At 41.5% G+C, this 27,998-nt stretch overlaps 1 protein-coding gene across 1 annotated transcript in view; it reads right to left on the bottom strand.

Moving 5' to 3' along the window:
* MAOA (monoamine oxidase A) overlaps nt 1–27,998 on the bottom strand; it is a 70,262-nt gene that overhangs the window by 25,087 nt on the left and 17,177 nt on the right. The window contains exons 2-3 of the mRNA XM_025468801.3: nt 24,262–24,356; nt 12,292–12,429 (exon numbers count right to left, since the gene is read on the bottom strand). Of these exons, the coding sequence (XP_025324586.1) occupies nt 12,292–12,429; nt 24,262–24,356 (233 nt within the window). The remainder of the gene's footprint in view (nt 1–12,291; nt 12,430–24,261; nt 24,357–27,998) is intronic.

Here is a 27,998-nt window from a genome sequence, read left to right as displayed (position 1 = left end):
TATCATTTTCTCACAAAAGAGTCAGGACTTCCTCAATATTTCCAAATGGCTACTGCTCTTGAAAAATAAAAGGAACAAAATCTTGGGTAAAGGTCAAGTTCATTTTGTACCTATACTCTGAAGCCTTCCAAGCCTTCCAAAGTGGCCTTTAATCTCTAAAGCATAGTGTCTCTGACACAGTAGAAATGGTTGAGGTCGAGTAGAACACAATGTCCCTGGAACTGTGCCCAAAATACTTAAATCCCTTTGAGAAACCACATCCTCAATGTACTGAAGTTCGTAATAACAAGAGACTATTGCCAGGAGTTGAGAGTTTACAGCTCCCACATCGTTCTTTCTTGTTGGTCCAATAAAATATACCAAGTACTGAGTAAGCTAGTAACATTTACTGACCGGCATGTTGGAGAGCTTCATCTCTCTGTACTTTTCTGTTTTAGTTAAACAAAAGGAAGTGTGTGTTATTAAAGAGTATCATAGGCCATCGAGGAGAGCTGCCAAATATTTTTTTAATCATCTTGAAGATAAACAGATATGTTCTAGACTGGTTTAGGAACAAGTCTACCCAACTCATATGAATTCCTTGGCATCCTTGTCTCACTGTTTTGACAAGTCTCTAAGAGAAATCTTTTGGTGGTTTCTTTTCTACAGTACATATGATGCTTTAAATAAAGATATTATCAAAAAAGACACCCACTCAATAGGATGGTGGTACTATGTCGTATTCATAGTTTGAAAAACTCATTTTATTCCTCTTTCCAAATGCAGGTAGCCAAGCTCTCTTCAAACCTAAATCATTCCACTCTACCAAATACAAGCCATCCTAACTGATACGGAAACATCTATCTCATCATACCGCACGGCTTGCGCCAAGTCTCCAACTAGTGTCCAGCTTTATTTGCAAAATCCTCCTTTCCTCCATCCACTGACTCCCCAGGATCCGATCTTCAGCCTTTTCCTCTGCCCACCCACGTCCCTGGGGAACTCAGCCAACATCTGGGTTTGTTCTTCTATGTGCACAGCGTTATGGTTTGCATTTTTCATGCCTCTGCTTCCTCTGTATTGAAGAGAACTTCCAAACTGCTATGTACAACTTCTCACACAACTTTCAAGGGCTGGCAGCACATTCCTAGGTGTTTGCTCAGGACCTGGTACTTCATCTTATTATCAGTTCCTCTCTCAGGACCAGCATGGCTATCCATCAATGCAGCAGCACTGGAGCTGTACAGTCTCATCTCAGGAAAAAGACAACGAAAAAGCTCAGGTACTGGGGCACCTGGGTGGCTCAGTGGCTGAGCATCTGCCTTTGGATCAGGGCGTGATCCCAGGGTGCTGGTACCAAGTCCCACATCAGACTCCCTGCAGGGAGCCTGCTTCTCCCTCTGCCTATGTCTCTGCTTCTGTCTCTATGTCTCTCATGAATAAATAAATAAAATATTTTTAAAAAATTAGCTCAGGTACAAATGATGCCATGGTATCAAGAATGCAAGGTTTCAAATGAATATTCATGCCACCTTTCCAAAGGGATTCTAGTTCTATCCAGACATTATAAACAAAGCAATTAGGATAGCAACAATATGAGCTTTTCTGGAGGCTCTTGGGTAAGCAAAGATCATTGACAGAGCATTTTCCTCTTTCACAAATGCCATTAACTCAGGAGAAACAGGCAGTTTGAAAAAAAGATGGACGTGTTATACTGTGAGGATGAGTGGCTGTTTTTCCAGAACAGCTTTATTAACATGTTAGGAAGATTGGACCTGCAGTGACCCTGAGCTGAATCCTTCATTGGGAGCCTATTAGGATGTGCTTTCTAGGGGCAGCCTGGGTGGCTCAGCAGTTTAGCACTGCCTTCAGCCCAGGGCGTGATCCTGGGGGCCGGAGATCAAGTCCCACATCGGGCTCCCTGCATGGAGTTTGCTTCTCCCTCTGCCTCACTCTGTGTCTCTCATGAATAAATAAATAAAATTTTTAAAAAAGAGGATGTGCTTTCTAGGTCTAGAGGTTGTTGGCATGAGTAAATACAGCTCTGGGAGAAACATGGTCCCAAAGATCCTACCTAGCTGCCGAAGCTGGAAATGACTTCTGCTGCCTCTGACACACTAGAGCACTTTGTTTGTTGCTCATAGCACCTCACTATTTTCTATACTATTAAACTGACTTATGTAAGAACTTACCCAACTAGTTTCAATGCACCCGACAAGGGCTATACCTCACACATATTTATATCTCCTACACTGCCTTGTATATACCAATGTTCCAAGAAATACTCGTTAAATGGAGGAATACAAGGGGGAAATACAGAGGTACCTGGATGGCTCAGTTGGCTGAGCATCTGCCTTCAGCTATGTCATGATCCCAAGGTCCTGGGATGGAGCCCCTCATCGGGCTCCCCCCTCAGCAGGGAGTCTGCTTCTCCCTCTGCCCTGCTCCCTGCTTGTGCTCTCTCTTGCTCTCTCCCTCAAATGGATAAATAAAACCTTTTTTTTAAAGGGTGGGGGGATACAAGCCTTGCATGTAGAGCCCATCTCATATCACATCTAGCTCCTCCAGGTTCCAGAAAGGGTCCAGCCTCTTTCTATGCAAAATGACACCCTCTTTTCCCACCTCAGACAAGATCTTCTAATGAACACCAATTTAGCGCTGATTTTTAAAGATCAACTCCACATACATACCTTTTCTAAAACAGCCATCATCAATACTACCATCAAATTTACTCGAACTCCTTATGTGTCAGGTGTTGAAGGAAAGAGAAAAAGATGAAAATCTCAAAAACCATTTCCTGTGTGAGTATTTCTCACTTTATTCTTTACGGATGAACCCCCGAAAATGGGCTCCATGGTCATGGATCTAGGACATCTCAGCTTATAGTTAAAGTCTTTCTGTTTAATTTTCTTCTGCCAGTTCTCATAGGACTCCTAATATGCTAACAGACATCTTGGCACTCAACGATAGGGGCAGAACATGGAGCATTTCCAGAATACATCTGACCAGGAAACTCCCTCTTTGGCAAAACACTTTTGGAATTAGTGTTGCTTAGAAAATATTCCCTTAGGTATGCTTTCTTCCTATTCTGGCTGATGCTCGCAGGGTCCTGAGGGAACACAAAGAACAGGGACTAGAAAGAGGAGTCCTGATAACCAAAGGACTTATTTTCCAAAGGACCCTAATGGGAATACAGTCTCATGTGAACGTCTCCTGAACAAGAATGTATGTCATCCCACAACACTGAGTCAAACAGGAGAAATCAAATGAAATCACTTGTATGTCGAGCTAAAATTGCAAGTGCTCTGTGCTGAGTATCGAGGCTGGGACTCTGCCCCTGGAAACCAGGCAGTACAATGAGAAAGTACGTCAGAGCAAGTAGAGAGGGTCAAGGTCAAAGCAGAGCTTCTTGCCAGATTGGCTATGAACTGAGTGCATTCACCTTGCGTCACCCAGTGATTGGGCAGATGCAGCCCTGCCACTCTACTGCATGGACTTGCTTCAGCAGTGGCTCCTGTGATCACGACGGTGGAGATGTGGGAGGGAGAGGGGACCAGGAGCGATTAAATCCTCCGCACAATCTTTCCTACATTTGAACATCAGAGGAGTTTTTAAAAATCTACAAGTTGGGAAAAGTCAGGGACACTCAGGACTTTTTTGGCCCAAATAATTATGTAAATGAGCGACTGTGCCCATATCTGTGCCTCAGAGTCCACTTTTATGACTCCCCCTGGGCACCAAATGTGGGCCGGTGGTGATTTCTGCCCATCGTGTCGGAAGCCTGAGATTTTTTACAGAGAGATTTATCTGCTGGATCTGGCTGTGGAAACTAGGCCATTGGGTACTTTGGCAAACACACAAAATTAAATCTCAGACTGAGGTTTCCAGCGTATCATTTGAGTCTGACAAATGACACAAGCACTGTCAGAATCAAAGGAAATAGACTAGGAGTCCAGGAATCGATCCCTCTGCTTGGAGAGCCTGCCATGAGTAAAGTCCTTTATATGAAAAGGACTCAGTTCAACAGTTTTCGGGATCAAAGTGATCATTACACTTAACTATAATTAACACTCACATTTTCTGTGACTCCACCCAGAATTTTCTTCTTCTGGTAGCATAAAATCCAAACACAAAGCAAACAGCAAAATGAAGTGTTATGCAAACAATACTAGACTGCTCAAATAGAAGGTATCCACATTGTGATCATTATCTGTCCCTTCAGATTCAAGTTCTATGTGTGCTGAATTTAGTTATCAATTCCACTTCCATATCTGTCTGTCTCTCTCACTCACTTCTGTAGGACCTTGAACCAAATATGTGCATTCTTATGGCATTCTTCTACCTCTAAAGTAGGGGAAACTGCCACTTACTAAAACTCTGCAGTCCACCCCGTCTTCAAAAGGTATTCATTCAATGAACTTGACATAGAAGTGAAAAAGCTTATTAGAGTCCAGGCCTGAAATACAGGGCTACATATGGCAGCATCAATCCCATTAAATGGCAGGACAAGGCAAGGACACCAAAGACTTTCTGGCTGGGTCAATGTGTGCTCCTGGGACACCGGAACTTCCCTTCTTCAGGAAGTGCCCAGAATGGACCAGGTATGGGATTTATAAAGACGTTTAGGGCAGCCTGGGTGGCTCAGCGGTTTAGCGCCACCTTTGGCCCAGGGCGTGATCCTGGAGACCCAGGATTGAGTCCCACGTCAGGCTCCCTACATGGAGCCTGCTTCTCCCTCTGCCTGTGTCTCTCTGCCTCTCTCTCTCTCTCTCTCTCTCTCTGTTTCTCTCATGAATAAATAAATAAAATCTTAAAAAAAAGACATTCAAGGGTGTTTCAGGTTTCAACTGTTAGGCTATTCTACAAAAGTTTGAAACTTCAAGACCAATGATTAAGTCTTTGGGCTGGGATAGTGGGTGTGTACTGTGGGGGCAAGGTAGGGGCTGCAGAGGGGGCAAATAGGGAGAAAGTCGGAATAGGGAGGGAGTAGAAAATAGGGGGAGGAAAAAGGAGATTGTGATCTCAAACTGGCAACTACATTCTAATCTGAAAACTCAGAACCTCCAGCAGTTGGGTTATCATGGAGCCTAGAGCAATTTCTCTTAAGGAAGCTGCTTATGTGATGTTTCATTCCACCAATAAGGTTCTTTTTGCCATTAACCACAATGCCCAGGCCCCACTTGAGGAGGTGACTGCAAAGCTCCACAGCCTTAAGAAAAATCCTTTGTGTCTGACCGAATGCCCTTTCTGTGCTGCCACTGAAAGCCAGTTCACTGAGTCACAGAGGGTGACTCTAGACTACTTCTCAAGGAATAGTTAGAAAAGGACTGCTGTGATGAACTATTAAAAATGAATAGCAAGGGGTCCCTGGGTGGCTAAGTCAGGTAAGCCTCTGCCTTCGGCTCGGATCATGATCCCATGATCCTGGGATCCAGCCCCACATTGGGCTCCCAGCTCAGTGGAGAGTCTGCTTCTCCCTCTCCCCACCTTCTGTTCGTGCTCTCTCAAATAAATAAATAAATAAATAAATAAATAAATAAATAAATAAATATTTTTTATAAATAAAAAATAAAAATGAATAGCAAGAAGATGAAAAGAGTGAACGGATGATGGGTGCACAATCGTGTGAATATATCTAATGTCACTGAATTATACACCTTGCTTATGCACACGTGTGCTCTCGCGCTCTCTCTCAAATAAATACATTAAAAAATCTTAAAAATAAAAAAAGAGAGCTAGGTCAACATTAGCCACTTTCTCTCAAAGCCTTCTTTTTTTCCTATAAATTTTCAGGGAGAAATGTCTGATTTAGTTTGTAGAGCATAAAGCTTCTACTTGGTTGAAGTGACAGCCCAATATATAGAAAAGTCAGGTTAGTTGCTATGTTTTTTTTTCCTTCTGTTTTTTTTTTCCTTTTTAAAAAAAATTGTAGGGGTACCTCAGTGGCTCAGTTGGTCAATCATCCAACTTTTTTCAGCTCAGGTCATGATCTTGGGTCATGGGATCTCAGACTCCACACTGACCATGGAGCCTGCTTAAGATTCTCTCTCTCTCTTTCTCTCTGCCCCTCCCCACCCCACATGTACAGGCTCTCTCTCTCACTCACTCTCTCTCTCTCTCAAAAAAAAAAACTTGTGTTAAAATGCACATAATATAAAAATTTATCTTAACCATTAGGTGTGCAATGCAGGGCTTTATCCTGTGACTCTGGGATCATGACATGAGAAGGGCAGATGCTTAACCAACTGAGCCACACAGGTGATCCTAACCTAGCTTTCTAAACAGTATAAGGCTTCAAGAGTAATTTCTGTCTACACTCTCCTGTAAACACAAGAAATAAATGAAAAAAAAAGAAAGAAATGAAGTCTTTTTAAAATGGATGGTGGAAAAGAATAGAAGTTACTAAAAACTATTTTTTACAAGTGACATCCATATATCTTTGTACTAAATGATAGATCAAAGTGAAAATATATGAACATGGTTAGTCTTTGCTTTTAAGAACCCATATATAACTGTAATTTAGAGAAGAAAGCAAATAATCCCTCTTATATTACTTCATTTCTATGATCAAACAGAATTTCTTATCATGAGTACCTTCCCATCACCATGTGCTTGTTCTTACCTAAATGGTTTTTTTTCATCTCTACCCTGACTTTTATAAATTATTTTAAATCCTCTCTTTCTCTTTTCTTTAAAAGACTTGTTTGTTTATTTTTAGAGGGGAGGGAAAGGGCAGAGGGAGATGGAAAGAGAGGATCTTCAAGTAGATTCCTCACTGAGCATGGAGCCCAATGCAGGGCTCCTGCCACAACTCATGAGATCATGACCTGAGCCAAAATCAAGAGTCAGACACTCAACCGACTGAGCCACCCAAGCACCCTACCCTTTTTTTCTTTTTATTATTTTTTCTTTTTAAATCAAGCAGGATATGACATAAAATAAAATACTCTTATCTCAATCATACTTTGACTAATGAGTTCACATAAATCACTTAGCAAAAAGAATACATAACCAACAATTCCAAACCATGCCCTAGACTTCTGGACTTCGTATTTTAACAGTAATAGAACTCATCTGTAGTCCTCAGCCTGCTGTGCCTGACTGGGATGGCCTGGGGGTTGCTCAGGAGTCAGTTGCTCACTGAAGGCCAGAGGGACTCCAGATTTATGGCTCAGGATGCAAGAGAAGAAGCCACCCTGGTGAATGGCATCACATATGGCTCCCCGGCACATCCCCAGGATGTGCCTGTGTCCACAGGAGGCCAGGTCCACAGGAGCCCCTCCCACCTGAGTTGCATGTTAGGACTTCAGAACCTTCTAGGGTAAGGTGATTTTTGTCATACCTCACAGTAGTTTATTAAAAGGATTTACAAGTTGACTTTATGCCTGGGATAAGGAATGATGTGATGTGATCCGTAGAACCCTGGGCTCAAGACCTAGAAAGCCTTACTCTGGCACACCTAAGATTTCTGAGCCTCAGTTTTCTCATCTGTAAGATGGGAGGAAATGCTTATTACCTCATAGGATCACTCGGCAACTCAAACGAGGTGACACAAGTATAGGCACATTACAGATGGAAGGCAATACCTATGCACGGGGTGAGGAGGGATGGATTTACGTGATTAAAAGAAAGGAGACCAAAACACAACAAGTAACATCCCCACAAGAAGCCTAATGCCTTTGGTTTCTTGCTGTTCCTACAGAGCAGAGTTGAAAGTGAAAGCATAACTTTCTTTGAACACAAAAGATACACTTTCTGTGAGTTGGTATGGAAAGGTGTTGAAAGCAGCTTAAAAATACATGTCCCTAATCCAAAAGAAACACTCTGTTATAAATCAAGGGGTCAAAGACGCAGCTATTTCTGGCGAGCATAAAGACAAACTATGAAAAAATAAATCCTCTGCTTTCAGCATGGCCTACTGGCTAAAACAAAGTTCACCTCTTAGCAACGACAGAAAAATTTTTACTTAGTATTCCAGAGCACACACATTCTGCAAAGCCTCTGATTTCAGTTGTTGGCATAGAAACCTGAAGTAAATGGCTGTGGGAAGAACAGAAACAATACTAGGAAAACTTGCTTGGTGAGCTGTTACTATCAGGAAAGCCTGTGTTGTTTCAAATAAATCTTCATCACACTATTCTCTAAAAAGAAATGTGTGGTATATATTTATAGTCTCGATTTTCATTTAGGGTGTGAAAGCTAGGAGAAAGTGGGAATGCAGAAATGTGCTGATTTCTCCCTCAAAGCAGTGCCTGCAAAATGCCTTGCTCCATCTCTGGAGGCAGTGTTCGCCCTCTCTACACCCTACCTGCATTATTAAGATCTGGAAGATCCCATTAAAAGAAAAATAAAGAAATCAAGCGTTTCTTCCTTCCTCTCCAAGACTTAGCACTGCAAAACTTAACAAAAAGTCTCCGCAACTCAATGAAACTTACTCATAAAATAATCATAATGGTGCATCTAATTTACTAATGCAAGTTATGGATCAATCCAAGAAGCATTCAAATCCACCTGCTTCCCTTATATCATTCAAAGGAAAAGAAGAAATAAAGAGAATTTTTAAGAATCTTTTTCAAAGACTTTATTTATTTACTTGAGAGGGAGAGCGTGCGAAAGAGTACCCCCGGAGGGAGCGGGGAGCAGAGCGAAAGGGAGAAGCAGACTCCCCACTGATCAGGGAGCCTGACCAGGGGCTCAGTCCTGGAACTCTGGGATCATGACCTGAGCCAAAGGCAGACGTTTAACCAACTGAGCCACCCAGGTGCCCTAAAGAGAATGTTTTAAACACACCTAGCTGATGCCACTTCAAATCCACCTTTTAAGTTAAAGACAACATGGTTGATTTAATTTCACAAATCAGAGTCTCCTAAATAGACCCATATCAAATTTACTACTTTAAAAAACCTGTTCAAAAACCTTTTGTATAAGAATCAGGATCTACTAGGACACCTGACCAGCTCAGTCAGTAAAGCATGTGACTCTCGATCCTGGGGTTGTGGGTTCAAGCCCCACATCGGGTGTAGAGACTACTAAAGCCAACCAAGCAGAAACAAACAAACTTAAAAAAGAAAAAAGAATCAGGATCTACCAAACTAGAATTAGAATACGTATTCTATTCATAAGATCCAAGGATACAGGCAGAAATGTTAGCTAATGGTAAGCTCCATGCAAGCAGAAACTTTGATTGTCTGTCCACCACTGTATTTCCAGCCTGGAACAATGTCTTGTACAGAAGAGACTATCCAGTAACTATTTATTGAACCAATGAATGAATTTGGCAATAACGATGTGAACCTTCTATGCATGAAGTAAATAGACTCCCTGGGAAATGCTACAGGGTGCAAAATACCACTGAACGTTTACCCCCATTGCTCAGCTCAGAGGTTCAGGCTTGAAACTCCACATTGTCAAGTCAGAATTTGCACTGTAAATGCAATCTACCAAAGGTCAAGAATAATTCTTTGGTGAATACTAAAAATCATCCTGGAATAAACTGAAACTGGAGGACTGTCAGTCTGCTGACAGAAGAAATAATTGAGGCATTCTTTAAGGCTGCATACTGGGAAAATTTAAAAGCTGAAGCAATCTGAGCCACAAAGAATATGGCTCTGTTTTAACTACACAATGGCAATCTTCTGGTGATTCACCCACCACCACTTTGGTATTACTTACTGAAAAGAATGCACTATGGTAGATTATAGAAGCTGAGGTTGTCATGAGAGCTGATACAGAGAGTTCCACAAAGATAATTTGGAATATTAACCCGATACACTACGGTGATGGGGAAAAGTCCATGTGTCTCCCCAAAAGTGGATGGAACAGTGAGAGCTGAGATATTTTTAAAGAAGTAGAATTATGTTTTGTTACATGGTTTATTAATAATCTTACATGGAATATAAAATTTCCCTAATCTGGCCTCCTCACTTTATAGCTCCCTAGTTATTATAAAAACATCTACTACACTGATTATTTCTCATTGCAGAAATGATATGATTTATTAGAAACACTAGCAGAATGGCACTCTTTCAGATAAAATAAGTTAACCTCTAACTGACCCACTATTTGTTTTATCTTCACATTGCTGTCTACCTTGGGGGGGAAATATGTGTTCTTTGGCAGGTTAAAGTATGTGAGAGGATAGTTTAATAGTATTTCTAAAGACCATCTTTTCTTTAAATGAGATTATGTCTTAAATAAAAAGAGTGATCTTTAGTTTACCTTGTCAGTCTTAAAATTCATTAACAGTATAAGCTCACAGGGTAGGTAGACCATTACTTGTCAATTGGCTTTACTTCTCTGAACCTCAACTTTCTCCTCTGTAAAATGCGGGTAACTGTGCCTGCCTAAAAAGGTGGATGTCATGAGTTCAAGAACAAAAAAGCACTTCCTTGTTTACTGTGAGCCTCCAGGGAAAATAAAAATCTCTCAGCACCTGAATGTTAGAGAGTAAGAGATTATAAGCATGAGTCTGCTCGGATTCCAGAACAATCATCAGACTCGCTTGCTTTCCAGTTGGACTGGACAGTGAATTTGCATGACCGTTTAACGAGTAGTTGAGTGTGAATACATTAAATATGCTAATTCACATAAAAGTGCTCAGTAAATGTTAGTTGCTATCATTCTCACTGTTGTTATTATTGACTAGTCCAGGGAAACACCATATCGTGCAGAAAAGATATAGTGGGGAAGCAAAGGGATTTTTCTCTTTTTTATTGTGAAGCCTATGGAAGCCAGTGTTCATCAACACTTTGTATAATTTTTTATACTTTTATACTTTCTTCATTCCTCCCTTGACCTCTGAACCTAATTTGGCCAGACACTTCCCCTAAGCATCCCGAATCATCCCAAACCAGCTATCAGAATTTCCCACAATCCCCTGATTGTGTGTCAGTGTGCATACATCACAAGTACCCTTAACTTGAAGCCCAAAAGTCCCTGGAGGCTCCAGACCCACGTGATTGCCTGGGGTAGAGCTCTTGAGAAATGATGCAGTTACTGGTGTGGCAATCTTGGCATTAGAATGAGTAAATGAGGGGCACCTGAGTGGCTCAGTTAAGTGCCCAACTCTTGGTTTTGGCTCAGGTGGTGATCTCAAGGTCATGGGATCAAGCCCTGTGTCAGGCTTCCCATTCAGTGCGGAGTCTGCTTAAGACTCTCTCTCCCTATGCCCCTTCCTCCCATGTGCTCGCTCTAATTAATACATAAATCTTCAAAAAAATTAGTCAATTATGCCTGCCCTCGTGATGCTAGTTCCAGGAAGTGGGCCTCAGGGGCAGATCACAAAACTTGACCTCCCAAGGCACATTTCCAGACCCCAGCTGCTCCACGTTTGGCTTCAGTAAGACAGAAAAACACTGGCAACAGCTGCCATTTCTTGCATGGATAACAGCAGAGTTTAAACAATCTCGTTTCAACAGCATGAAACTACACAACCCAGCTAGACCTCCCAAGAGTCCAGGCCCAATACAGAGGAAATTATCAAAGTGTGCAAAGAAATGTCTGGTAAGGACAGTCTGGGTGGCTCAGTGGTTTAGCACCGCCTTCAGCCCAAGGTGTGATCCTGGAGATCTGGGATCGAGTCCTGCGTCGGGCTCCCTGCATGGAGCCTGCTTCTGCCTGTCTGTGCCTCTCTCTCTTTTTCATTAATAAATAAATAAAATCTTAAAAAAAATGTCAGGTAAGAATGAGAATGAATATGTGTTCAGTCTTAAGACGTGGTCTCAGACTACTGTGTTCCTTAGGGCCTTAGAATTGCCTCATAGGTGCTTCAGGGGCTGCCTGGGGCTCTGTGTCTGTGGGTGTCTGCAACAGGTGACTCCTGCCTCCCACCATTCCCCATCAAGGATGAAGCAGAAAAACAGCTGAGAGCCTCCTACCCCCACTCCAGTTGGACTGGGGGTGAGAGTGCAGCCTCTAAGGGCAACAGTGGATGATGTAGAGGAGAACCAAGCTGAGGCCTGACCCGGGGCAGCGATTCCCAGAGTCCACAAGGATGCTTTTTTAAAGGAAAAGAAAAAGAAAAGGTGGAATAATTGCTGTAAAGTTGAGAGCCTATTGGTACAGTTGTTTTGAGGAAAAAACAATTAAAAACAAAACCAGGGACGCCTGGGTGGCTCAGCAGTTGAGTGTCTGTCTTTGACTCAGGGCATGATCCCGGGCTCTGGGATTGAGTCCCACATCTGGCTCCTGCGGAGACCCTGTGTCTCTGCCTCTTTCTCTCTCTGCCTCTCATGAATAAATAAATAAAATCTTAAAAAAATGTTTTCTCAAATACGATGCTCTCCCACGGGTTGAGTAAAATGTCAGACTTACCTTGACATACTGTACAAGACGCTCATTTACGTTCACTTTGTAAGTCTCTAGACCCAGCTCCTTAGATAGTCGTAAGATTCTGTTCTGAGTTGGTCCTACATAAGCCCCACCAACATCTACGTAATCGACATGTTCATTCTGTAGAAAGAGAAAAAGTGACCAGGAGACTTTAGTTAAAACTCAGGAAAAAAAAAAAAAAAGGTTTCTAGGTCTTAAAGACAAAAACATTTATTCTTTACAACTAACGAATGTCTCACTTTCTCCTAAGAAAGCAGCAAGTCTTTCTCCTCCACCCAAGGATTTGGGACACAACCCTGTATGACACTCATCACTAAACAATCCCATTTGTACAGCTACTAGTGAGGCAATTCAACAATAACATGTATTACACATAAAGAATGCTATCGTACATTGTGCCAATCTAGATCTTTTTCAAAGAATTAAAGTTTTTATCTATGCTTTTCTCTGCGGTTGTTGGTATAGGCCTAATTCTCCGATTTCCAACAGATGAAGTTTTAAATCAGCCCACAATGATGGACTCTTGATCTTATTTTAAAATACCAGCTGGAGCGGGAGGGGGCGGGAGCCCTTGGATTGCTCAGTTGGTTAAGCATTTGCCTTCGCCTAGGTCATGATCCCGGGGTCCTGGGATGGAGCCCCGCATTAGGCTCCCTGCTCAGTGGGAAGTCAGCTTCTCTCTTGCCCTTCCCCACTCCATTCGTGTTCGTTCTCAAATAAATAAAATCGGGCAGCCTGGGTGGGTCAGCGGTTTAGCGCCGCCTTCAGTCCAGGGTGTGATCCTTGAGACCTGGGATGGAGTCCCACGTCGGGCTCCCTGCATGGAGCCTGATTCTCCCTCTGCCTGTGTCTCTGCCTCTCTCTCTCTCTCTGTGTCTCTCTCATGAATAAATAAATAAAATCTTTAAAAATAATAATAATAAAAAGAAAAAAAAACAGAATGAGGCTCCTGGGTGGCTCGGTTGGTTAAGTGTCTGCCTTTGGCTCAGGTTATGATCCTGGGGTCCTGGGATCGAGTCCCATGTTGGGCTACCTGCTCAGCAGGGAGTCTGCTTCTTCCTCTACCTCCGCCCCTCTCCCTGCTTATGCTCTCTCCTGCTCATGATCACATACTCTCTTCTCTCTGTCGAATAAATAAATCTTAAAAAAAATACTAGCTGGGAAAAATATATCACAGAAAAAGGTACACAAAGTATAAAAAGATTCATATACCTAACAAATTATTTTACAAATAGCACCATCCTTCCTTCATAAACTGAAATTTACTTTCTCCTCTTGTGTGCAGTTCTCTATTTTCCCCAGCTTTTTTTTTTTCAATTTTTATTTATTTATGATAGTCACAGAGAGAGAGAGAGGCAGAGACACAGGCAGAGGGAGAAGCAGGCTCCACGCACCGGGAGCCCGACGTGGGATTCGATCCCGGGTCTCCAGGATCGCGCCCTGGGCCAAAGGCAGGCGCCAAACCGCTGCGCCACCCAGGGATCCCTTCCCCAGCTTTTTTATTAACACATTTCCTGGTAATTTAAGCAATAGACTGACATACTGGTGACTTCCACCCCCTCCCTGTGTTTGTAATAACTTCTGGGTCTGTTTCTATTTTGTTGTTTATACCCGTTCTTATCCATGTTGCCTTTGTTTCTTGTTTGCCTGATGATTTTCTGTGGCATGCCACTCATTGAATTTGAAAAAATACGGAAAGAATCTGAATCCTAGGAGGATGATCATCTTTCTCAGAGAGGATTTGTCTGTTTCTGCCTAGCACCTGGGGACCCTTATGATACCAGGTAACTTTATTGCATTTCCTGTGCCTGAGACGATTTGAAGCTGGGCTGCAATGCACACCTGCTCTATTCTTCTTAAAGTTCACCCTTAGTCCAAGGACACAGGCCAACCCAAAGTATGAGGACTTTACCAATACCTCCCTCCATATTCCATATGCACCCACTTTGGTGGGTTCTGGACTTGACCTTCAGTTGCTCTAGCTTTGTATGACTTCTGAAAGTACTACTCAGCCTCTCACTTGCTTCTTCGGTGGTCAGTAAACTCCCACTCCCCACCTCCAGGGGAAAAGTAGGTCAATCCTTTCCAGATGATGGCCCAGTGATTCTTTACCACATTCTTAGTTCTCTGATGCTTCAGAGATCTGTGGGTGTGTGTACAGTGCAATTTGTCCAATCTCTGTGTATTCAGAATTGGGACAACTCACCTCAAGTGTTATTTCCAGAAAACTGATTGTCAAATATTATTCAGCCTTGCCTTCCTGGTGAAACCCAACCTGATATTATCTTTCCATTGCAGGATAAGCTTTGCTAACATTTTATTTAGGATTTTTGTAGCCAAATGCATGAGTGAAATTGAGATTCTCCTCTCTTCTACCTCATCCTCATCTGTCTTTTGCATTACAGTATTGCCAATCTCATAAATCAATGATCATATTTTCTTCTATCCTTTGGAAGGGTCTGTATATAAATAGAATGATTTATTCTTTGAACATTAGGTAGAACATACCTCTAGAGCTATCCAGGCATGCCGTTTTCATTTTGGGAAAATCTTTTTTTTGTACGATTTTATTTATTTAATAGAGAGAGAGAGAGAGAGAGAGAGAGAGAGAGAGAGAGAGGGAGAAGGCAGAGGGAGAAGCAGGCTCCATGCAGAGAGCCCGATGTGGAACTCATCCAGGGTCTCCAGGATCACGCCCTGGGCTGAAGGCGGCGCTAAACCGCTAAGCCACCGGGACTGCCCAATTTTGGGAAAATCTTAAACTATGAGATTCAATTTACTTCGAGGCTAAAGCAGGACCCATATTTTCTGTTTCTTTTTAAATCAGTGTTAATTTTGATAAGCATATTTTTCCTTATACATTTCACGTATGTTTCAAAACTGTTGGTTTAAAGTTCATGACATCAATTTTTCATTTACTCTTTACTGAATCAGTAGTTATATTTATGTTTTCATCCCTTTTACTGTTTATTTGAGATGTCCCTTTTTTCTTTTTCTTGAAAAATCTTACCAGACACTTCTCTATTCTTAGTCTCTTCAAAGAATCAACCTTTGTTTCATTGATCCTCTTTACTGAATGTTTATTTTCTGTATCACTGATTTATGCAATTTCACTGTCTCTTTTAGATTTATTATATTCTTAATTTTCTAACTCCTTTTATGCTTAATTCATTCATACTGAGCCTTTTTTCTTTCTCAATGGAAGAATTCAGACTATAAACCTTCCTCTAAATACTGCTTTAGCTATATACACAACTTTAGTTTAATATTTCCTTTGTACAGTTTTAAGTATTTTCACACTTCCATTACAATTTCTCTTTAGATTCATGTTTCTATAAACTTTGTTGGGTTTTAACGTCTACAGCTGGGATTTTTTTTATCTTTTTGTCATAACTGCAGTGTACTCAAAGAATGTGGATTTTATGACAATTCTTGAGGCTCATGTTATGCACTCATACATGATCAATTTTCAAAGACTTTTCATATTTGCCCGAAAAAAACCAATTTCAAGTGATATGCATAGTTCATATATGTCCATTAGAATAAGCTTAAAAAAAATGAGCTTTTTCGTTTGCTTAATCTATCATTAACTTAGAAAATTATGTAAAAAAAAAATCCCCTACTTCATTGGGCATTTATCTTTGATTCCTGTTAATTTTTGCTTTATATTTTGGGGCACTTTATTCACTGTATACAAGTTCAGAATTGTTTGATTTTCTGGGTCTTTTATCATTATGTACAGACACTTACTTCAAACTTTTGCTCAAAGTTTACTTTGTCTGATATTAATATAGTTAATACTGTCTATCTCTTTTTCTTAAGATTTTATTTATTTATTCATGAGAGACACACAGAGAGAGGCAGAGACATAGGCAGAGGGAGATGCAGGGTCCTCACAGGGAGCCTAATGTGGGACTCCATCCCAAGACCCTGGATCACAAGTCAAAGGCAGACACTCAACCACTGAGCTATCCAGGAGTCCCTTTGTCTATCTCTTTCTCTGTCTTTCAGTTAGAGTTTAAATCTGACAATTGTTTTCCTTTAATTGATGAATTTAGCATTTATATTTATTATTATTCCTTTTTAAATGTCTTAACTTACTTATTTTATTATGTTTTTTCAAATAGTTTTTGCCCTGATTTCTTTCTGTCTTTTGGATTGAAGGCTCTCTTTTTTTCTCTTAGTTTTTTCTTGTACTTGTTTGGAAGTTATACAGACAGGCCTATTTTAGACATTTTCCTAACAATATTAACATGCATACTTAATATAGTCTAAAGTTTATCAGTAGATTATCTTCCTACTGAAAAATACAAAAATCTTTATACTTCAATTGTTATCATCCTTTTTCCAATCTGTAAGCTATAAAAGTACTTTGGTTTGGGTTTGTCTCCAAACAAATTTGACATTACTTTGTTTTATGGTTTTGATGCTGCTGAATTTTATTTAAATATTTACCAACATCTTTGCTCACTGTCCCCTCTTGAATCTCAGACCTTTTGCTTGTAATTGTTTTCCCTCTGCTTGAAATACATTTTTCTTTATAATTTCCTCCAAACTGGTTCCTAAAGTCTCTGTTTTTGTCAGTCTGGCAAAAAGACAGTTCAAGCAGGTGATGAATTCAGTTTAGTTCCTCTTTCTCTCTATCTCAGAACACGGAAGATATCTTCTGGCATCTGTTTTTGTTGTTCCAAGGGTCACTTATAAATCTAATTGTTGATTTTTTAAGAGTATGTATGTATGATTTGTCTTTTTTGTCTTTTAAGAAATAATTGCTTGTGAGATCTATTTCTTTGGTATACTACAGCTTCTCTGTGCCTGAGTGAGAATTTCTTTTCATTTATCATGTGTCGGACCTGATAGGTTTCCTCGTGTCTTTCAACAATGCTGAGAATCATCAGCTATTATTTCTTTATACCATCATAATTCTATCTTTCGTGTCTTAACTGCCTGCCACCTCTGAAAATATATTTTCCAATCTTTGCTTCTGAGCTGCATGCTAGATAATTCTTTCAGTTCTAGCAGTTCATTCACTGTCTTCAGCTGTGTCTAATATACTATTAAATATGCCTGCTGAAGTTTTTCATTTTAATTAGTATATTTTCATTTCTAGAAATTATTTTTTAATTTACTTGATCATTTTTTTAGTTTCTTTACCCTGCTCCTAGTTTTAAGCACTTCTTTTCTTTAAAAAAAAAAGATTTTATTTATTTATTTGACAGAGAGAGGGAGAGCACAAGCAGGGGGAGCAGCAGGCAGAGGCAGAGGGAGAAGCGACCCTTGCTGAGCAGAGTCTGGAGGCTTGATCCCATGACCCTGAGATCATGACCCAAGCTGAAGGCAGACACCCAACCAACTGACTGAGCCACCCAGGGGCCTGGCCCCTAAGTACTTCTCTTCTTTAAAACATGCCAAACAGAAAAACCAAAGGTTAAAAAATAAATTAATTTACAAATTTGAAAATAAAACAAAACCAAATAAATAAGTAAATAAATAAATAAATAAATAAATAAAACAAAACCATGCTGAACAGTAATTTTTTACTCTTCATCTTATTTGACTGTTACAAAATCTTTCTGGATCATTTTTTTTATGCTTATCCTTCTGTGGTGCCTTGTTTCCTTGTGTGCTTTCTCATTTTTAACTATGAATTACTTATTTTCTTTGGAACTTTCTCTGTGTAAATAATCTGAGGCCTGGGTGTAAAGGATTTGAGTCTATTTCTGCTTTGGGGATGCACTTGTTTATTCCACAAATAGATCATGCTCTCCTACAAGGTGCCAGGTACTCTTCAAAGAGCTTCTGTTGCATCAGCAAACAAAGCAAAGATTCCTCCTCTGAAGGAACTTACACTAAGTGGAAAGAGACCCGTTGGGAGTGAACCCCAAACATAGTAACTATCTCAGGCTGACAAGAACAAGAAAAAAACAAAGAATAACAATATGACAGGGGGACTGAAACTGCAGAGGAAAGATTCCAATTTAAGATACAATGCATATGTAGGCCTCCTTGAAGAGGGAATATTTACATAAAGCCTTGAAGGAAATGAAGGAATTGTCCGTATGCCAAGAGAAGAGCATTCCTGGCAGAAAGTACAACCAGTGCAGATTCTAAGGTGGAAGGGTGACTAGCGTGCTCAAGAAAGAGGAGGCCAGTTGGCTAGAACAGAGTGAGCAAGGAAAAGAGAACTGGAGGGGCACCCAGGTGGCTCAGTCGGTTAAGAGTCCAACTCTTGATTTCAGGTCAGGTCATGATCTCAGGGTTGTGAGATCAAACTTCACGTCAGGCTCTGTGCTGATGTGGAACCTTCTTGGGAGATTCTCTTTCCCTCTTTCTCCCTCTACTCTTCTCTCCTCTCAAAAAAAAAAAAGAAAAAAGAAAAGAAAAGAGAATGTGACATGAGGTTAGAAATGTTATTAGGGGGCAGGTCATGGAAAGCCTCACAGGGCATTGTAAGGACACCAGTTGGCCTCTGAGTGCGAAGGAAAGCCTTTGGAAGCTTTTGAGCAGAGATGTGCCAAAGACCTGACTTAGGTTTGACAGGCTCACTCTGGCTGCTGCACTAAGAATAGATTCTAGGAGGCAAGGGTAAAAGCAGGGAGATCATTGCAGCAATCTGGCGTAGAGATGATGGTGGCTCCCAACAGGTGGTAGCCATGGAAGTGGTGCAAAGCAGTGAATTCTGGATATATCTGAAGGCAGAGTCAACAGAGTAAATGTGAGGCCTGAGAGTTTTCAGTGTGACTCTCGAGTTTTTTGGAGTTGCCATCCTTTGATACAAGGAAGGCTGCTGGAATGGAGTTCTTGATGGATAAGATCAGAAGTTCAGGTAGGGTGTGTGAAATTTGAGATGTCCGTTCAACATCCAGGAGGTCTGCAAATTTCTGATTTCCATGTCAAGGCGGCAGAGTATATTTTATTCAGCATTCTACTTATTTCAATGGAGGCAGTTAATCAGGGCTTCCATTCTGTCATAATACCAGAAATGACTTGTGCTTTTGACTTCTTTCACCTGTCCCTTATATAATCCTTACATTGTCTTTTACTAACTCCTGGTACTGTTCTCTAAACCTTCTCTCATCTCCAGCACCCCTTTTAAATATAAAACAAAACTGGAGTCAGTACTCCAATAAATTTCTAGGCTTTAATAAAGACAGCAAGAGAACTCATGGGAACCTCCACACATGATGCCTTTAGAGTACTGAAACTATCTTTAAAGCAAATAATCCTAAGTGAAGTAGTAAAACGTGTGAGGCATTTTACGGAATACTCCTATTTTTACCATATAGCCTATTACAATATTATCAACTATACTCCCTATGCTGTACTTTTCAACCCTGGGAAAAGTTCGCTTACTTATTTTATAACTGGAAGTTTGTACCTCTTAATCCACTTTACCTATTTCGTCCACCCCCTCCCCACCCAGGTACCACCCCTCTAGCAACCACTAGTTTGTTCTCTATACTTATTTGGCTTCTTGTTTGTTTGTTGTCTTTGTGTTCATTTGTTTTCTTTTACAGAATGTTTCTTTACAAAGGTGAAAGACTCTAAAGGAGGTGCATCAGGTTCAGCATGAAGATATCAGAACTGTATTACCATATTCTGCTCTGTTGTACCTGCACCTTGAGGGTCTTGCTTTTGATCTTATTTCTCAGACTCTGAAGAGGCCACAAACATGCAACTATATAGAAACAAATACACCATCCCTGGCCACAAACATGCAACAATATAGAAACAAATACACCATCCCTATGATACCCATGCAGGCATTTCGACTTCATAAATTTGGTCCTGAAGAATTATAAAGGAACTGCACTAAGAAAAAATTGGGGAGTTCTTTCTTTCTTTTTAAATTTATTTTAGGTAAGCTCCACACCCAACATGGCACTTGAACTCACAACCCTAAGATCAAAAGTCACATGTTCTATCAATTGAGCCAGCCAGGCACCCCTAAAGATTTTATTTTTTTTAAAGACTTTATTTAGGGATGCCTGAGTGGCTCAGCGGTTGAGCATCTACCTTTGGCCAATGGTGTGATCTCAGGATTCGAGATCAAGTCCCACATCGGGCTCCTTGCAGGGAGCCTGCTTCTCCCTCAGCCTGTGTCTCTGCATCTTTCTCTCTCTCTACCTCTTTCTTTTTTAAAAAAAAGATTTTATTTTTTTTTAAAAGAGAGAGCAGGAGGAGGGGAGGGAGAGGGAGAAGCAGGCTCCCCACTGAGCAGAGAACCCAATGCAGGGCTTGATCCCAGGAGCCTGGAATCATGACCTGAGCCAAAGGCAGATGCTTAACTGACTGAGCCACCCAGGTGCCCCTAAAGATTTTATTTTTAAGCAATCTTTACACCCAACGTAGGGCTCACACCTACAACCCAGAGATCAAAAGTCATACACTCCACCAACCGAGCCAACCAGGCACCCTGAAAAATTGGGAAGTTCTGAGCTCATAGGAGATCTATCTGAATAGCTGTCAACTACAATACCAAATTTAACATTTCAGAACTTAAAGATCTGAACTTAAAGATCAGAACTTAAAGAGGAACTCTTAAGGCATCTCCACTCCAAATTATCCTAATTGACTATACTCTAAGAAGCAATTCTAACAATATTCAATTCAGTTTCTTATTAAATAGCATTTCTGTCCCTTTTTCGCAAAGCCCTTTTTTTCTCCTTTATTCACTGGAAACCTTATAAAAGGTAAGTCTAGTTTGTAAGCATTTCAAAGTTCCTTCCTCATATACCTGATGAGTTACAATATCATGCTCAATACACAATAGTGTCTGTATGGTGCTAACATATATAAATGATGCAGCATGGAAAATCAGCCTGGGGCAATAACACAGATGGGGACAGGCATGCTGAAATTCTCATTTCCCTTATAGCAAGAAACCTGTTCTTAACTGAGAAACTGCAACATGACTGATGCTCCTATTTAATATCCACAAGATTTGAGAGATAAGAAACATAGGGCTAAGGAATCATTTAATAACAATCTCCAAAGTGAAGAAATAATTTTCAGAAAATGACAGGAGAATTTTATCTAATTAAGTCAGACATGTGAGGTACGCAATCCTCCTTTTGCTCTACAATACACTGTCTTCAACTAGAACTTGAAGTTGCAAGGGAGCTTCAAGTACATGTGGACTGTATCTCACTGCCCAAATGGGAAAATGGAGATGCAAAGAGCCAACAGGACTTTCCCCAAGGGAAGAGTGTCAGACAGTACAGGGGCCAGAATCCTGTCTCCTCACTTCCAGACCAGCAGCCTCCCAGTGGACTATGTCTGAAGAAGTACTCGGAAATTCACTAGATACAATTTATCTGCATTTACATTAATTTCAAGCAAGCAAGCAAACATACACCATAGAGCAACACTTCTGTAACATCCCCTGGGGAACTTGGTGAAATGCAGATTCGGATGCAGTGGGTCTGGGACAAGGCTTAAGACTCTGCATTTCTGGGACACCTGGGTGGCTCACTGGTTGAGCATCTGCCTTTGGCTCAGGGTGTGATCCTGGGGTCCTGGAATCAAATGCTACATCGGGCTCCCTGTGAGGGGCCTACTTCTCCCTCTACCTGTGTCTCTGCCTCTCCCTCTGTGTCTCATGAATTTAAAAAAATCTTTTTTTTAATTTTTATTTATTTATGATAGTCACACAGAGAGAGAGGCAGAGACATAGGCAGAGGGAGAAGCAGGCTCCATGCACTGGGAGCCCGACGTGGGATTCGATCCAGGGTCTCCAGGATCACGCCCTGGGCCAAAGGCAGGCGCTAAACTGCTGTGCCACCCAGGGATCCACCCCCCAAAAAAAAATCTTAAAAAAAAAAGACTGCATTTCTGTCAAGTTCCCCGTCAAGCTCCTGGGTGACTCTGAGGCTGCTGGGCCATGGACCACACTTTGAGTCGCAAGGCTAGAGCAAAGTGAAAACAGATCTATGGTACATCCCTATACATCTAAAAAGGTAGGAAGCAAATGACAGGGGGAACGTAGTGTGCTATCAGTGAAAGCTTGTACAACATTCTAGTTCAGATGTTGGTTGGCTATTCCATTTCTGTTCATACGGCCTTGCCCATGCCTGCTTCTATGATGCAGCCTGGAAATGTTAAATACTTGCTTTGCCAGGCTCCCTAGCAGCTAAGGGTAGCTCTCTGCCCCAACTCTGGCCAAGGAGACTAGCGGATGTCTGCCAGGATCTTCTGGTACAGGGAAAGTTTTGTTGCAGATAAAGCTGGGGCCGCCTCACCAAGAACCAGATTCTTTTTTTCCCCCATTTTTTTAATAAAATAATTTTTATTGGTGTTCAATTTACCAACATACAGAATAACACCCAGTGCTCATCCCGTCAAGTGTCCCCCTCAGTGCCCGCCACCCACTCACCCCCACCCCCCGCCCCCCCTCCCCTTCCACCACCCCTAGTTCGTTTCCCAGAGAAGAACCAGATTCTTAACTCTAGAGAACAAACAGATGGTTACCAGAGGGGAGGTGGGGGCGGGATGGGGGAAACAGGGGATGGGGATTCAGGAGAGCGCTTGTTGTGAGGAGCACTGCGTGTTGTACGAAGTGTTGAATCACTGTATTGTACATCGGAAACTGATACTACACTGCATGTTAACTAAGGAATTTAAATAAAAACGTAAAAGGAAAACTGGGGCTGCCTCTTCATGCTCTTTCTTATCTTAAATGAGGACTCAGTGCTTAGAGTCACGGCAGCCATCTGGTTACCACTAGGCAGTAAGCCAACATGCAAAGAATGGCTAAGCAGGAAAGACACAAAGAGACTAGAGCCTTGATGAAAAAGTTGAGCCTCTGCACCAGCCTGGACTCCCCAACACCAGATTTCTTAACGCAAAATAAATGAATGTCTGTATTGCTCAAGCCGTTGTAATGAGCACCATATAAACCATTTTGCCATAAGTCTGATTCATCTTCTAATTAGATAGATGGCTTCCTCTCTTTCCAATCACTGCAACTGTTTAGTTTTGTCCTTTCAGTCCCCAGCCTTTAAAACACTCCATTTGTGTGCTCTAGAAAAGGCTCTCATTCATGATCTAACTGCCAAGCACAGGGACCTCTTTTCAGCCCTCATCCTATGTCAAATGCCCTTGGCAGCTGGCTCTATTCATCCTCCCTTTCTCTTTCCTCCACTGATCTGCATGGCACTGTTCTGCCTCTGCTGCTTTTCTCTGGCTCCTCTGCTGCTGCCCTCATTAAAGCTCTGTGCTACCCAAGCCTCCATGTTTGGCCCTATCCTCCCCACCCCATGTCATCTCCCTGTGCACTCTCAACAGCTCCCACAGTCTTGACTGCCTGCGACCATGTCCTTGAATAACAGTAAACAATAGTTAGCATGCATTTTTCTAGAATGGGACATTAGCCAAAGAATAAAAACGCAGTTGATGCAGCAAGAACTGACCTCCCTCCTCATGTCCAGCCAACCTGAAGAGTGTCTCTGGCAGCAACATTCCTCTTAGGGAACAAAGACTAAGGACAAAATTGCACAAAAATATGCTATATTTGCTTCTGCTTACTGTAGCCCCACTTACTTTTAAGTTGTGCATCCTTGGACAAATAAACAAGAAACCTATACTGTGTGTGCACACACGTGCACATGTGCACACATGCCATAGATGTATAGTCACTTCAAGTCCAGCCAAACTGTAACCACACCTGAGACGTTGCATACTCTAGTTAGGTCTCTAGTATGGAAATTCTGACAGTGCACTGAAGTTATTTGTTCCCGCTTGTTTTCATCACTAGAATACAAGTTACTGAAGGTCAGGGGCTGTCACTCTTCAGTGAGTGTTGAAAAGAGTGTTTGTTGGAGCAGTTTAGGGCTCTGCAGGACAAATGGCTTAACTGCATGAGCTCTTGAGATCACCTCTAGCTCTGTGACTTCCAGCGTCCCCATTTCTAGTTTGAGTGAGAGATTATATGTAAGTATTAAAATCACTTACCCTCACGGTGTATGTTCTTCCTCCAACTCTATCTCGTGCTTCTAAAACTAAGACATCAACTTCATGTTCGGCTAAGAGTTTGGCAGCAGACAATCCTGTAAGGAAACAAACAAACAAACAAACAAACACAAAATCAAGGGCCATATTAAGACCCAAACATGAGACATCCAAGACTTAGCCAGATCTACACATCAAATGAACGCAGGACCTTATACATAACCCACTGATTTTGCTATCTTTCTAATAAAGTCTGACCACACTGTGATTAATTAAGGCACCAATTTTGGAACTCATCTTATATTACATTATAATCATTTCACTATCGTAAGGTTGGTTGACAAACTGTATATGGTGGTAATGAAATCCTATTTAAGAGAATGTATTGAACCCCTAAATCCACCCTTATTGTGCCCTTCTTCCAGAAAACCTGATTGCATAAACAGAAGAGTATGTTTTCCTGGAAACCTGTCCTGGCTACACCAGTCCTCAGTACTTTTCTCAACTGAAAAACCCCTCACAGGGCCATCTGGGTGGCTTGGTCAGCTAAGCGCCTGACTCTTGAACTCAGCTCAGGTGGGTTCAAGCCCCATGTTGGGCTCCACGTTGGGCGTGAAGCCTACTTAAAACAAAGCCCTTATAAATCACATCCTATGACTTATATTCTTGCTAGATGTTGTTTTCCCCACTAGATTCAAAGTTACCAAAGGTCGGAACCATGCATCACACTTTATTAGTTGGCTCAAAGCTTAGAGCAGGTTTTTACATGTAAATAAAAACTATCACAAAAGATAGATTTAAAACCCAGTAAAGTAATATTGGAAAAGTAGAGAAAATGTTGTGGATTACCATTACATCAAGAATGCATGCTATCGATGTGGATTTTCACTGATGTTAATCCTGATCATCTGGTTGAAGTGGTGCTTGCCAGGTTTCTTCACGATAAAGCTACTTTCTCTTCTCCCTTTCCCTCCTATGTGCTTTGGAAGGAAGTCTATGCACAGCCCACACTCAAGGAACAGGAAGTTATGTTCTGCTTCCTTGAGGGTGAACTATCTACATAAATTATTAGGAATCCTTCCGAAAGGAGATTTCTCTCTTCTCCTCTGTTTATTTCCTTATTCAATCATTTATTTGTATCACTATGGACCCATAAAAATAGTGGTTTTATGCTTGGGGTTATAATCTGATATTATGTTATTTGCTTTTTTGCTCAAACTGTTCCAACTTTGGTCACTGGGAGTTCTTTCAGTTGGCTTCTGTGTCCTTCTGACGCATCCCAATCATTGTGTGTGTGTGTGTGTGTGTGTGCATGCGTGTGTGCTTCGGCCAATTCCTTACTTTCTGATATTACAAGATGTTTCAGGCTCACCTTGTTTTTCACTGTTCACGCCTAGAATCAGCCATGTCTCCAATGAGCCTTGGCTCCTTTATTGGAGAACAGTATTTTTTTAAGATCTATTTATTTGAGAGAGAGAGAGAGTGCACAGGAGGAGAGGCAGAGGGGGAAGGAGAGAGACAAGCAGACCTACAATGAGTGCAGAGTCCAACATGGGGCTCATCTAAGGACCCTGAGATCACAACCTGAGGAGAAACACTTAACCAACTGCGCACTCCCAGTGGCCCTGAAGAACAGTATTAGAAACCAAGATCTGGGGGTGCCTGGGTGGCTCAGTCAGTAAGCATCTGCATTCGGCTCAGGTCAGATCCCGGGGTCCTGGGATTGAGCCTTGCCTCGGGCTCCCTGTTCAGCGGGGAATCTGCTTCTCCCTCTCCCTCTTCTCTCCCACTCATGCTCTGTCTCTCTCTCTCAAATACATAAATAAGAATAAAATCGTTTTTTTTAAAAAAGAAAGAAACCAAGATCTGGGCAGTAGGTGTGCTCCTTGCTACTGGGGTGTCATTGCTTCTGGGATCTCTCAGCTCACAGAATAAGGAAATATATGTGTGCACACATTTATTTTTAAATCTACTTTTATTTGTACTGTTAGTGCTATCTTATACCTAGTTATCTTTAAACTCCCATTACAAAAAAAGTATGAACATGAGGTCATACCACAAAGCAAGAAGGCTTTCAGAGACTGTGACCAAGAGGCTCAGGAACCCTACCTATAGAAACTCCCATTGGCCAAAGATGGAAGTTTAAGTATCAAATCAAAATAACAACTGCAAGAGGGAGATGGGGCGGGGGGCAGGGGCGGGGCAAAATAACAGCAGCAATGGCTTAATTCCATGAATTCATAATCATACTAAACACATAAAAACCCTCATAGGTTCTCTGGAGAACACTAAGGAACCACCTTACCATTTTGAAAATGACTAAAGGAAACGAAAAGGATCTGGCCTTCATCCTACCTTTCCTATTTGCAGTGAACCTCAAAACAACCAAAGAACTAACAAAGGGGGAGGGAGGTTCTGCTGTGTAAAAGTATGCTAGTGAGTAAGTGAGGATAGATCAAATTAGAATATCAGAATGTTGCAATGCCTAATAAATTGATGGACCTAGTGTAAGAGGCATCAACATCTGCTAACATCACACACAGAGAGATAACCAGATGCTATCTGCCTCCCAATGGAAGAATACACCAGCACCTGTGAAGTAGTTAGGGAGGAAGGAAGGGGAGGGAGACAAGGAGCAAACACTAAATTCTGATGTGATCAAGCCTCTAGAGCTTATACTCAGGGCCAGAGGAACATGTTTAAACGGTACTACTGGCATTCGATCAACAAAATCCAGATCGTATGAAATCATACAGGACTACCCTGGTTTTGGTTTTCATTATTAACAACTTGCCTGCTCCCATTCTCTCTCCTCTTTATCTTTTGCAGGCTTTTCCTACACTAAATCTCTCACATGGCTAGTTATGTCTTGATGTCTGCTCTCAGAGGACCCAGACCAACACAGCATTTTGTTCCTATAAAGAATCAAGGATGAATTCGGGTCCAGAAGATCTAGAATGCGAGGAGGCTAAACCATAATATCCAGCACTGCTATCTGCTCATTTGTGTACAGTGTACCCTTCTGTGGCTGACATTCATCAAAGATTTAGGTATGCAACAAATCTTTGGAATCTGCTCACAAAGAAAGCATTCATCCCATGACATTTAAATAAATTCAAGCCAATGTCTGGAAACCTTGGTGCAATGTGTTCTCTGGGACAGAGCCAAAGGCTACTCCTGCTGAGGGTCATTAAAAAAAAGGACGAACTTGTTATTAAAAGCATACTTATGCACAAATCTTTGTTCTTATGTCAAAGTACCAGTCTATATATAAAAGCAGAGACACTCAGATACAAAAAGGTTACGTTTTTCCCAGTTCACCTTAATCAATAGAACTATAAACCGATTAGAAAAATACAGCCAACAGTTTACAAGAATTAATTGGTAGCTCCTCTTCTAAAGGAGGAGAAAGTCACCCTCTGCATGCTGCCTATGAAGAAGCAGAGGTGGCTCTGACCTCCAGCAGCAGTGAGTCCCACAGCATCGGCTCCTGGCTCCCCCTTGGCTGCCCTGAAGCAACTTAGCAGTTGGTTTGGAGCTACATATACAGATCAGGTTTCTGTGCCTTTCCTGATACCTCTCACAATCATCCCTTGGAGTCAATTTCATTATCCCCATATTCCAGATGAGAAAGCAAAGCACCCAAAAAGACCACAACAAAGTCTCTTGAAAAGTGAAGGATTTGACTTCCCACACCCTCGCTTTGAGCCTGTACAAAATCAAATCTAATGTGTAGCTCT

This window comes from Canis lupus, chromosome X, assembly GCF_003254725.2.
Source record: "Canis lupus dingo isolate Sandy chromosome X, ASM325472v2, whole genome shotgun sequence".
In the NCBI taxonomy this organism is placed as follows: Eukaryota; Metazoa; Chordata; class Mammalia; order Carnivora; family Canidae; genus Canis; species Canis lupus.
This window is presented reverse-complemented; position numbering and strand designations above follow the sequence as displayed.